The 13,364-nt window shown below is 38.3% G+C and overlaps 1 protein-coding gene and 1 long non-coding RNA gene across 2 annotated transcripts; both read right to left on the bottom strand.

Annotated features, from left to right (window-relative positions):
* Positions 1–1,797: 1,797 nt before the first annotated feature.
* On the bottom strand, positions 1,798–4,208 carry LOC116222183. Its single transcript, XR_004164514.2, has 3 exons — positions 3,696–4,208; positions 2,641–2,697; positions 1,798–2,399 (listed from the first exon to the last, which is right to left on the bottom strand). It is a non-coding gene; the product is annotated as an uncharacterized LOC116222183 (long non-coding RNA).
* A 4,851-nt stretch (positions 4,209–9,059) lies between these two features.
* On the bottom strand, positions 9,060–12,232 carry LOC105898289 (complement factor H-like). The gene is made up of 8 exons (XM_031575462.2): positions 12,068–12,232; positions 11,769–11,951; positions 11,545–11,650; positions 10,964–11,040; positions 10,290–10,484; positions 10,000–10,185; positions 9,680–9,868; positions 9,060–9,346 (listed from the first exon to the last, which is right to left on the bottom strand). Exons 1-8 carry the CDS (start codon positions 12,171–12,173, stop codon positions 9,153–9,155), a joined length of 1,236 nt encoding a protein of 411 aa, XP_031431322.1. The 5' UTR covers positions 12,174–12,232; the 3' UTR covers positions 9,060–9,152.
* Between the last annotated feature and the right edge of the window lie 1,132 nt (positions 12,233–13,364).

Below are 13,364 nucleotides of genomic sequence, written 5' to 3'. Positions count from 1 at the left end.
TTTTTTTTATATATATATATATGGTGATCATTAATTAGTATATTGATTTATCATTTAGAATATGCAGAGTTGCTTATACCTTCCAGTTTTACAACTTTGGCTTTTGCTAAATGCAGTGTGTGCGAACGTGACCTGCGGCGTAGACTTGATGAGCCAATTACTCATTGATGTAGGAACGCCCCGAGTTTCATCACTTGCAAAATGTACAAAGGACCTGGTTTCACAGTCTTTCGCAAAGTTGCATTGCTCTGTAAATATTACCCTTTGCTCTTTTAAAAATGGAGTGAATAAATGCTTTTTACCTATTTTCGAAAACTGGAGGAAATACATTGTATTTGTATATCAGGTAAAATGTATGACATTTTTATTTTGGGTATTCAATGCAGCTGTTTTGATGCTTTAAGCAGGGAAAACTGCATACAGTATAGAATGTCAGTTACAGGAAATGTGGGCCGATTTGAAAAAAAAACAAAAAAAAAACTTAAAGGTGCCATATTATGAAAATTCCACTTTTTTTTAGTGCTTCTACACGTTCATTTGGGTATCTGGCATGTCTACCAACCCAAAAACGCTGGGAAAAAAACCATTGGCGATCTTTGTTATGGTTCCTCTAGGTCAGAAACGTCATGATTGAGTCTGCGAATGAGATTCCCGTGTGTTGGCCTGTCACAACACATTGGGAGGTTCCCTACATGGCCTTGCCCCCCCCGCCCACACTCATTTACATATTTACCAGAGTGCAAGCCATTATTGCCAAGCTCGGATATACTTTGAATAGCTAGCTAGCTAGCAGCATGAAGCAAACTAAGTACTCAAGATGCGCTGTGGTGGGCTGCACAGATCTCTACATCACGTTCCAGCCTCAGAAGACACGAGCGAAATGGATTGAATTCATATTTGAAGGCAATGTGCCTGAATGAACTTCAGGCGAGGGAAATGTTAGTATTTTTTTTTAAATAATTCTGTTACTTGCCCATTCAGTGTGGTGGTTAACGACGTTAGCATGTTGTAGGGGGACTAATTCAAACAGCGATTTATGAACCGTGTTATTTTAGTGGTGGTTAATTGATACAATCGTGAATAAGTGCTGTGTCTTATCTCCTGAGCAAGCAAGAGTGTCAATATGGGCTAACGAGTTGTAGCTAAAGCCCATAGAAAAGAGCTATACAGCTCGCTAGCTATTAGCACTCTAGCTTGCTCAGGAGAGTTTAGCTGCAGAGAGAAGACACAGCAATTATTCACGATTGTATCAATTGTACATCTAGGTTTCTTTGGCGTCTGTTGTCACGTCCAACAGTACAACATATCACAGGCATTTAGAACTTTGTTTGGGTTGTGGCCGTAAACAGCTCGCTAGCTATTAGCGCTGTAGATTGCTCAAGACAGTATCATAGCTAATAATAGTAGTTGATAACCAACGGATAATAATGTATCGCTAAAATGTATGATTCCCGTTGTTAAGGTTAGAGAATTCTCGCACTAAAAAGGCATCATTCATAAACGACTTGATAGCAGCTTAGACTCACCTGCAGTTACCAAAACAGTTTCTCAATGTGGGGCATTTGAGGGTTTTGTGTATAGTACAGCACAAGTTAAAAATACTGTTCACTGTATGATTATTTCATAATGATTTATGAGAAAAATGCCGGGTTGGTAGTATGCCAATGTTATTGTACCTACTTTTCTGTGTTGTGAAACTGATATTAGGTGTAATGGAATACAACATTTCTTCAAATGCTAGAGATGTATTGGCTTTTAGTTCATGTTTCATGCATTGCAGTGCAAGGATAATGGTCAGTGAGATGACATTTTATTTACAGTATGGAGTATTTTCCTTTTATTACACTCTAAAAACAAATGCGTTGGCTCAACATAAAAAATTTACGCAACAGTTTGCATCAATCTTTTTTGAGTTATGACAACTTCTAATGAAATTATGTTCAACCAATGAACTAAATTGAGTTAGGGGAATTAGCTTTTCCTCTACAACCAAAAGTATTTTTAACTACCACTAACTTAATAATTGGTAGCATAAACAAACGTTTTTAAGTTGATTACTCATGAAAATTAAGTTGTTCCAACTAGTTTTTCCACATTATTTAAAAGGAATTTTTAAGTTTCATGTACTTAATTACCATAATTATGAACACAAGTTTTTAAGTTGACAACCGTTTAAAAAATTAAGTTGCTCCAAATTAATTATTTCAACAACAAAATTGTTAGGCAATTCACTTTTTTTACTTTGAGTTGCAGTTATGTATTTACAAGTTACAAGTCTTTTATTGCCAGAGGCACAGAATGACACAGGGTCAGACTGGGCACTGAAATTCTTAGGACAAGGCACAGCACAACAACCTACCATAACATAACATAATGGGCTGGTTGCGACATTAATCAATCTGTAATACACAAAATGTTTGAAATGTTTCAGTAAGTACCATAACTACAAAAGTCAGTAAAAATACAATATAGTGTTTCCCCCAGAGTTGTACAGGCTTCACACAGTGTTTTAGAAACAACAAAGCCACATTTTTTTCAGTGAGGTTTGGTAGATCTCATATCATTATCATCTCGACCATCAGTAATAGACAGTTCACCATCCTGAATATCCACATCACTGTATTTGAAGAACTTGCATACCTCTTTAGCAGGTCTTCTTTAAAGTCTTGCAGTGAGTTAGGAGTATGCATTCGGCTTCTGTGGGAGGCAAATGTTCCATAAATGTTAGTGCTGAAATTGCAGGTCTTACAAACACAGATGAAAGTCTCATGTTTTTTCAAATGTCGACCAAGGTGTTAACAATGTTGACCAAACAATTAGTTTCATGTTGATAAATGCTGTAATTTTTTTGCTATAGCATGCCAAAAATTGCACAAAATGGGTTTTCATCCATTTTCAAGCTTTACCAGACCATTCATCACATAGGGACAGTTTTTTAATACAATATACAGAGCATACATAGGAAAGTCTGTGTACAATATCAAGTATCTAGCTTTAACATTGAGCTTTCCACAGGCCTTCAAAGATGCTGTAATAGAGCGTAGAGTAAAATTCGAGCAAATTAAAGCACCCCGAATACTATGATATACCAAGCCACACCCTTGGAAGTCCATATTCTTCAAGTAATAGTATCAGATGATCTAGGTAATGGTATCAGATGCACGACATAGTTGCTAAAACATCTTTTTGTGACAAAACTATTGGGAGTAGAGAGCTAATATTTGGGACTATACCTATTAAGAAGTGTATGAACAACCTTGCATTGTTTCATCCAAATCTGAGACGGTCGAGTGGGAGCCATTGTCACACTTGACATGGAATGACTCAAAAGATTTTTTTAAATGTGTCAGTGAATGAGTTAGATTACACAATGTAATTGACGGTTACACGAATAACCACAAATGTAATCATGCTTCTCCTCCCCACGGCACATATGAAAAGCCCTCTCTAGCTGAGCATATTTGTCAAATGAATTATCATTCTTATCCACTGCTATGCTAAACTAAAGGGTAGGATGGCCAAATTACACTGCTAAATGTCACTAGCGTTAGCTTCGTGTATTAGTACAACATATTCCATCAACTGTATTAGCAAGTGTAGCCTAACCTCCGTACACAAGTCCACTATTGGTCATATCACATATGCCCAAATTCATTGCTTTAGTAGAATGTATTTGTAAATGAAATGATACTCACCTTGAAAATGTCCTTTGTATCATATTTGTTCAGCCTACAGGTCCTCTTACATAGCCTTAACTGTCTGAATTTGTCCAGGAATGTTAAGTGGGTAGGGGAGGAGACTTGAAATCCTGAACTCAAGGTGGAGAAAAATTAAGTTATCAAGCCAATTTCATTAAGTTACTACAACTTAAATTTAGTTTTAAATCAATTAATGCAGAAATTTAAGTTTAAATTACAAACAATATTAAGTTGATGTAATTACCAACATTATTATGTCAACACAACTCATTAAAATAATGTTTGCAACTTAAAAGGTTTATCTAAATCAATAAATTAGAATTTTTATTTTGCAACCATGCATTTAATTAAGTGGTGGTAATAATATGTCCCCTGAATTACTTTTTAGAGTGTACATTCAGGAAAAAACATGAATAACATTGCTGCTCTTGTGGTTAAGGAAGAACATCTGAACAGTGTCCTAGGCTACATCATGTGCCCTGTCAGACAGATCCTCCAAAGCAGCATCTGGAGCAGGAGAGCAGGACCACCCAGATTCTTAGTCCCAGAAAGCCCCAAGACCAGCTAACAAAGCTTCTGTACACCAAATACCTGTAACGTCTGAGCAAAGTTTACATTGTATTTAGAGAATAAATGGTGACACATCTATTGAGTCTTCCTTTGTAGTCTGTATGACCAGAGCTTTTTAGACATAGTTATTAAATGTACTGGCTAGTACATGGGTAATAAATACAAAAAATACCAATTATAATAAAAACATTGATTACAAAATATGGATACTGATGGCACAAAGTGTGATTTTGTAATCAATGTTTTTATTATAATTGGTCTTTTTTGTATTTATTACCCATGTACTAGCCAGTACATTTAATAACTATGTCTAAAAAGCTCTCTGGCATTCTTTGAAGCAAGTCTATAGAAACAGTTTTGGTATGTAACATGTCAACAGTTGACACATGCAAGATGAGCAGTAAGCAAAGTAAGACAGAGGGAAGATTCATTTATTGTATTTTCTTCCCCAGTTATATTAGCCTGACCATGTCATACTCATAATTCTAGTCAGAATATGAGTCTGATACCGCTCCGTTGGACTGTGATTATGGGGCGTTTCAACCGAACCAGGAAAAACAAAATGCCTCTTCGCTCAATTGGATATATCTAGAACCAATCAGAGCAACGTAGTATGACCATAACGTAGACCATGGGGCTAGCTGATACATTAAACTTTTACCGGATCCCGTAGGAAGGACGGCAAAAACATCTTTTCGATCGACAAATGCCTTGATCGCGTTTCTCTGTTCCTCTTTCAAAATGAATGTGCTGTCAATGTCTTCTAAAACAGACTCGAATTTCCACATTTCAGCTCTCCAACGGCAGCCATGTTTGTTGAAAACGAATTCACCCCAAAAGCTCTTTGGTGACGTGGTTGATTACGTTAGGGTTGATCATCTGTCCATCATCGTATAAAGCCCGCCCTGACAATTTGATTGGTCTATCTATCTCCTCACAGATTTTTGTGAGGAGATAATTTCTCCCCAACGGAGCGACACCAGACCGAACTTCCCGACCAAAACAATTGTGGGCGTGGCTAATTTCGTCTGGCATCCAGGCTACAGTTATATTTGTTTTGCAGAAATCACTGATGACTCATGTGTGCATAAAAAAACAAAACAACTTACTGCTATATTCCCCTTAGACATAAGGCCCATAGTCTGCTCTATAGATGTTGAATGCATTCTGTAGTGAGAACACATTCAATCACACAGCTAAAAGTCCCGAATGATGCACGTTGGTTGGTTTGGAAGCTGCAGTAGTCTTCTTGTTACCTTGAATATTGAAAGTGTAAGTATCATGGAATATAAAGCAAGATGACTGCATAATTACCATGTCATTCACAAATAATTTTACCTGTGGCATCTCCCTGCAGCATCCATTCTCAGGCTCTGTAGGCATTTGCTCACACTTGGCACAAATACGCCTGTATAGATAAAGAGTTTTAAAAAGTGACAACATTGCAGGTGAAGTGTATTTGAATGTTGTGTTACAATTACAGACACAAGTTGACAAATACAACGATATAATGAGAAAACAATGTTTGAACGCTAATAAACGGAGGTAAACACGTTACGTTATGTTCTACATCTGTGTTAGTGCCATTTTCCACATTGTAATTTAGACTCAGATTAAGATATTATGTTGTTTAGATTCATATTTAGTGATTACTCATTATAATGACTGCATAATTGTATTTTATAGTTTTGCATTTCAGTTTAATATATGTTTAGTGTACATGCATTGCTTAGAATAACCAGATATGCATGGGACATAAGAGTTGCTTTGGAGTGCGCTTGGTAGTAAGCTACGACGTAGTCTGCTCGCGCATTAATGGAATGTATAAGAACTGTGAGATTTATTTCATTGTTCAGTATTCAGTAAAGACGGAGCGAAAACACTGTTTTCTACCGTTGTTAAACGCACTAAACACGCGTAGAGACTCGTTCTTTCTGTCTAGAGTGGTTAAGTGAATGAAAATGAATTCCTGATAACAAGAAGGGAACTTTAGCCACTACAACCTGCTTGGTCCATTACTGTTGTCAGATAACATTTTACTTTACAGCTGAAGCTTTACTCGTGTAGCAGGCGTAATGGCGTTCCCCTTACTTTCATTTACATAAACACTTTTCACAAACAGTAACTTACATAAACACACTGTATTTGTGACATACTCGTACATGCACACACTATTATCTAGCATTGCGATGTTCTCGTCACCGACTAGACCGTATGACCTTAGCCAAAGTAAAAACAAGTGAAGTGACAAAGTTTACTTACCATTCAGAAACGTCCTGTTGTACCCTAAATTCTCGAACTTGTTTGGGAGCCTCTTCTTGTTCAGGGTCTGAACAATCTCGTATCCAGTCGCCATATTTTACAAAACTAAACTTGGTTAGAATGAGTAGCTAAAAACTAAAAGGTTAGAACGAGTAGCCCAAAACCGTAGAGGAGGGGGGAGGAGGGCGGGGGGAGGGGTTAGCTGGCTCATTAGCATAGGCGCTAAAAACAGCTCGCTGACAGAATGGCTGTGTTTGGCAGGGTAAAAAGGATGCCATTAATAATGATCCTTGTGGTATTTTGACCAAAATATGTTACAGACATTTCATTAAGACCCCAAGGAACCATATCAACTTGTGGTAAAATGGGCATACGATGGGTCCTTTAAGTTAAGAATTTCCTTGAAGTTCCTCTCTTGGCATTAATTTAACCCCTAAAAAGTCATATCTGTTTCTTAAAATTACATATTTAGAGGGTTCTGTGACTACACCTTTGCCTTGTTTAGTGTTCATGGAGCTATGAATATGCAAATTGGCTTCATATGGCTTCTCTGATTGGCTCTTGTTTTGATATAACCTAATGGTAATGATATGAAAAGCTTATATATATATTATGTGACTTCATGAACATACCTACACATTCTGAGAATAAATTGATTGAATTTGAATGACTCACTCAACCTATACTATACAAATAAACCTATACTAAACGATGCATGTACAAAAATTCAACAAACCATTAGTAAAACATTTCATTCATCTTTGTTCAACATTATACATATGTTTAACTATAAGTTGATAAATGTTTCGCCATGTGTAGAAATTATTTCTTTAATCGATGTTCATTAATGACATTTTAATTGCACGTTCCAACACTGGCTAACTAGTCATCTAAGGCAGTGGTTCTCAAACTAGGGGTCGGGACCCCAAGTGGGGTCGCCAAACGTTTTTTGGGGGGTCGCGAAATGATCTTGCTGCCCTGTGCATCAACATATTAGGCTTTGACATGCTGTAGCCTATAGTCTATCAGAAATGGTGTTTTCTACATCAGGGTGGATAATGAAAACTAATATTGTCTCAGCAAGTAGTCTCATCATTCAAGAAAAAAAAAACTGAATTTAGACCTATAATATCCTGTCAAAATGTGTGGGGGGTCGCGAGACTTGGCAAATGGATTGTATGGGGTCCCCGGACAAAAAGTTTGAGAACCACTGATCTAAGGAGTGTCTGTCTGAGTCGTGTTCAGAAAGCGTATACGTTCTAAGAACACTTAATTTAGGATTCCCAACATTCTACACTGCTGGCCATGCCCATAGATATGCCAACCCAAACAGGCTGCTCTTCACACGGCAAATACATGCTAGTCAGCTAGCATAGCTACACGTCACAGGGAACGATTGTTACCTAATGGGCTTACATAAATCAAATAACACCAATATCTGAAACAAAATGATGTCAGTAAAACTATCTTAAAGTACGAGTACCAGAATTTACACCAGCTCACCTGAAAAAATACGAATGTGCCCTGGATAAGCAAATGCAAGAGGGAACACATGTATCTGTTCTAATTACATTGTATCACTTATCTAATTACATTGCAAGATCCTCTGAATAGGAAAGAAACCTCAACGGTACAAAGCACACCAGTGCCACCTACTGGCCAATGTGTGTACCTAATTGTGAAAACATTCCAGTCAAAAGGCTTATGACGTCTGTCGCTAGACGATGGGTGGCAAGACAGAGCGTCTGGTCTGCCACCAATCGTCTACTACGATATACAACAAGTGACAATCAACTTCATGTTGGTAGGCATGGGGTAGGCTTACAATGCGCCAGTCTACATGGACAAGGCAATAGTTCTCTCGTGGTTTGTTTAATATGCTCAACATCGATACAAGATACAACGTTTACATGGTAGGCTAGTCTAACATTCGCTGAGCACTTCTCTATATATTGGTGAACATTTTTATATATAGCCTAATGTTGAACATTAGTTGAGCAACACAGATGTTCAACAAAGATAAATGAAACTCCTTATTTGATGAATAGCTGTAGCCTACATACATTGTTGAATATTCGCACAACATCAGTTGAGTGCGTAGGCCTAGTTCAAATTCAGTTAAACACATTTTTCGCAGCAGTCAATATAAAGAAATATCAGAAACCTCCCAACGTTGGGGTGGCCCATTCAAATCAATGGAACTTTTAGGAACATTCTGAGGAGCCGTATAATAAAATCTGTCTTTAAAATCTAACAGGCCGTCGGCGGCCGCTTTGGGATCTACAGACAAAAGCGAAACAGCGGAATTCTAGAATCTCAACTAATAAGTTGTTGAAATGTTACCCAATTCCTTTTGAGGATGCGGTTGAGTACGCTTTTGAAAGGAAGACGCTAAAGTATGCAGAACTAGTAGCGAAAGAGAGTACACACAATTAACATACTTTCCTGTGTATAATACATTTATATATTTAAAATTAGTAAAAGATCGATTACATTATAATGAAATGCACACAGAAGAATATAATGAAGTTACTTTAAAAAAAAAACATTTCTTTTATTTTTCCCCTGGATATTAGTCATGAGTATCATTTTATAAATCCTGACATTCAATCAATAGATGTATTAGTAACATGCAGGAAAATTCATGCGGCCGTCTTTACAGGGCTGTGCAAAGGCAACGTTAAGACTTTCTCTCCAGTCCTTTTTGCAAGCAAATGTTATTCGGTCACCATGTTCAACATAGCGAAGACCAGGTTTGGGCCATTTAAACGCAATGTTCCTCTTATCCATATCCTCTGGTGTCACTGTGCAGGGTTCTAAGAGAAACAAAAACCAAAGATATCAACACTTTGAAAACAAATAGAAACTGTAATGAAAAGGTTTCCTTATTATTTGTGCTACTTATTTTTTTTTAACCGTGTGGTCTGTTTTGTGGATGACTGTGTGCCTTTGGGATCAAAAAACATTTCTACTCTTCTGTACCTTTCATGTGTTGACATTTCTGTTAAAAGCAGATTTATCATTTTGAATGGCACGTGTGTAACACGACAACCACAACCACAGCTTTAAAAAGCTACATTTACCATTCACCAATTCTTTGGTGACCGACTGCAATAAAGCACAGGCAAAGGCAGTATCAGTGTACTTACTGAGACATGTAATTGGGTTGGACCATCGTCCATTTATACACTTCGTCGACTCACGTAGATCCTGCAATTTGTAGTAAGATTGGCATTTGAACTTCACCCAGTCCCCATCGTTGTACTCTTGGCGTGATGTGCCAACTATATCTGCAAATGGGACTGATGGTGGTGGACCACATTGCTTATCAAGTTTTACTGTAGAGAAAAACAAAGGAAGTCAGGGTGGGAAGGCATAGGCATACATGTTAGTGGTTGTACATTCACAGATGAAACAATTTGTGAAGAATGCTGAATGCAAACAGTGACTGTTGACAAATGATCCCTACCGCATTTTGGGAAAGTGCTGCTCCACTGTCCATTTTTCAAACAGGTTACCACTTGCACTCCCTCAAGGGCCATGTTTGAATTACAACTGAAATGTAGTTTTGTTCCATATGCCACAGGACTGTTTCCAGTGGGTAGGCCTCTTACTTGGACACTGTTATGGATTTCGTCACGTGCACAAGTAATTGCTGTGAAAAGGTGATGTACAGGGTACATTGGTTCACAAGTGCTTTTTCTCAGTTATTTTCTATTCTATGTGATATTTATCTTTCAATGAGACAGTGGTCATTACCTTCACATTTGGGAAACGGCGCACTCCATTCTCCACTGGATGTGCAAGTCACCTCCTTTTCCCCCCTTATGCTCATCCCGTCTTGGGCACATGTGAAGTGGAGTGTCTCTCCATATTTAACAGGTTCTCCATTAGCTGGATTTCCTCTGCTCATGGTGACACTGGAGTCAGTTTCCCCCAACTCACAGGTGAGAACTGAGAGAGTACAGCAAACAAGCAAACAGCTTGAGTCCTCCTGGAAGAATCTAATTACAGCTATAAGTCAGGATAGAACATATATGCACTGTACAGGCTTGTACAGTGTTCAGGCTTGTGCACTTTTCAGGCTTTTGCAGTGTTCAGGCTGGCTTGTCTATTCATTTATCTATTCAAATTAGGCACAACTTTCTGATTAAAGCTAAATCACTACCTTAAGTTTACTTATGCACTTCATGACAGCATGGACAATACATGGTGTAGTACAGAACCGCATCAGGTCAAACTGAATTTTGTACAACAAGGCAAACAACCTAGATCATGGTTAAAAGTATACCTTTCATTGCTGTCTCTAGAAAACTGCCATTGTAATTGATGGAAGTGCTTATCTGCCGCTCTACAGGTCTATATATACCTGTATTATCTCCATTCCTTACCTTGACATTTAGGTCAGACATAAATATTGAATCTTCACTTACCTTCACAAACTGGTAAACTGTTGCTCCATCCATCAAGCATACACACTCTTCTGTCAAATTGACTCATCATTTGGTAGCTAAATCAAGATCAACAAGTGTAAACTTGAGCATTTACTGGTCTATTCTGAACAGTTTGTAAGTTTAGAATTTATAAATAATAATCATGTTATATGTTGGTATTTGATCATTGTGATTGGATGTTGATATCTGATGATTGGAAAAGAAAAATCAGTGACTCTCTTAAGTGTGAAAGACATTGAGATTTTTGCTCCATTAAAACATGTTCCTAAGTATATCCATTTCCGTCCAGCTCGTTTCTTTAAAGAGTGAGACATCCATCAGTAAACAAACCCAAGACATAGTTTACATAAGTGCTCTGTTCATTGTCATATTTTTGTTAGAAAATATGGGCAGAGGTTTAGGTTAAGTTAATGAAAGCACAGATACTTAGTTAAACCCTACACGCTACCCTACACCTACATTGAGTAAGATGTGGATACATTTGGCAGATTGTTCAAAATGGACGCAACATCAGCACTTTCCTTTGACATGCAAAAAAGATTTGGAGAAACAAGACTCACCCCTTGTCGCAGGTGTACTTGATCACTGTTCCAAACACTAGGTCAGTTCCTTCAACTAAGTCGTAACTCCCATATTGCATGTCTTCTGGTAGTTCACATGGTTTAGCTGTAAACAATCATGTCAAAAAGAAAGTACAGCAGATATTACACGTTTCAAAGACCATAGACACGTATAGGCAGACACGTTCTGGAAGGTCGATGGAGAAGCAACCATGTTAACTCACGAAGACACCTCCCGTTGCGGACTCTAGCCCATTTGGTCTTGGAGCAAGAGTACACGATTCGTCCTGCCGGCACATAACCTAATACACACGAGAAGGGCAGGGGGCTGCCATCGGTGTAGTTGGGCTTCCTGTACTCCTCGGACACCTCTGCATTGCTCACCACTGGGAATGGCTCAGTGCACACTGTCAAAACCACAAGAAGGATGGCTCAATCAGTCTAAGGCGTCTGCCTCACAGCACAGTCTTACAGACATTATGTAGTGACTGACTGACAGACAGAGTTGAATAAATCTCCTTACCTCCATCTTGGTCTATCTGTGAGGTGGCGACACACAGAAGACTGCAGAACAGCAATAAAGTTGTTTTCATTGTGACATATGTAACGCACCAAGTAATGAATGCCATGGACTTGTTTGTAGGCAGGTTAATATTTGCTGATGGCCAGCCTCTTCTATGACTCAGTAATCCCTCGTCCAGTGTTTATCAGGTCAGTGGGGTGCAGGACCTCTTGCAACACCCTCCAGAACAGTCAAATGTTTGCCACTGTTTGACATCATCATTTCTATATCACCACTTATGAAGCATTTGGGAACATAAGACGCTGGTTCATTAAGGTTAGAGTACACGTTTTCAGTTTTAAAAGTTTTAAAATCAAGGAAATTGAAAATGGTAAAACATTAATCATTACATGATGAAATGGTTATGAACTCCTTTCTTGCATGCCTTCTAAATTACATTAACAATTATATATTAATTGTATTAAATAAATAAATTGTATGAAATAAAAAGAAGATGAGTTTAATGTGTTTGTGTAATAACTGTCAGGGAAGTATAAAGAGCAACATGTTTGCTTAACGGGTGGTTGTACTTCTGTACTCCTATTGACTCTGTCGATCATTGGCCTCAAATCAATTAGAACCTACGTTTTTTCCAGTTAATCATAAAACCCAAAGCTGGGGCGCACATCCCAGAAATTGAATTGGGCAACTACCATTGTTAAATGATTAACCATCAATTTGAGCACCTTCTCTCTTATTGTTATGGTGGTTGCTAAATGTTGCTTAAATGAAATAGACCAAATGCATTTCAGTAAATTGTAGCATTACTGTTAAAATGGAAAGTTAAAAAAGAATATACTCACAATGTGGATAGGTTGTATCAATGAACTTTCGAGGAAGTCTGTCTCCTTGGTTGTAGTCAGTGACGGTGCCAGACATTTTTTTCTGCAGGTGCTATGGGGGAGCTCAGCGTTTTAGCGAGGGTGCTATGAAATGAGGGTGATAGCCTATGTGTCACATGGTTCTCTACTACAGGGGTTTTCAACTGGTTTTGTCCCAGGGACCACCATTCTGACTAGAAAGTAATCCGCGGCCCACTGATGTGCCAGTGATTTCCAAAACATTTTACAGTCCCATACCCTTCTCCCGTACCCTCCCCCCGCACACATATTCTGCCTGTAACACTTGAATATGTTACATTATCAGGGTAGATCACTAGCCGCCACGCCCCCTCCCCCCACACACGTATTCTGCCTATAACACTTACATATGTGAAATTATCAGGGTAGATCACTAACCGCCGCCTCCAGGACCCCCC

Source organism: Clupea harengus, chromosome 10, assembly GCF_900700415.2.
Source record: "Clupea harengus chromosome 10, Ch_v2.0.2, whole genome shotgun sequence".
NCBI classification, from domain to species: domain Eukaryota; kingdom Metazoa; phylum Chordata; class Actinopteri; order Clupeiformes; family Clupeidae; genus Clupea; species Clupea harengus.
Note: the sequence above shows the minus strand (reverse complement) of the source record. Positions and strands in the feature narration are given on the sequence as shown.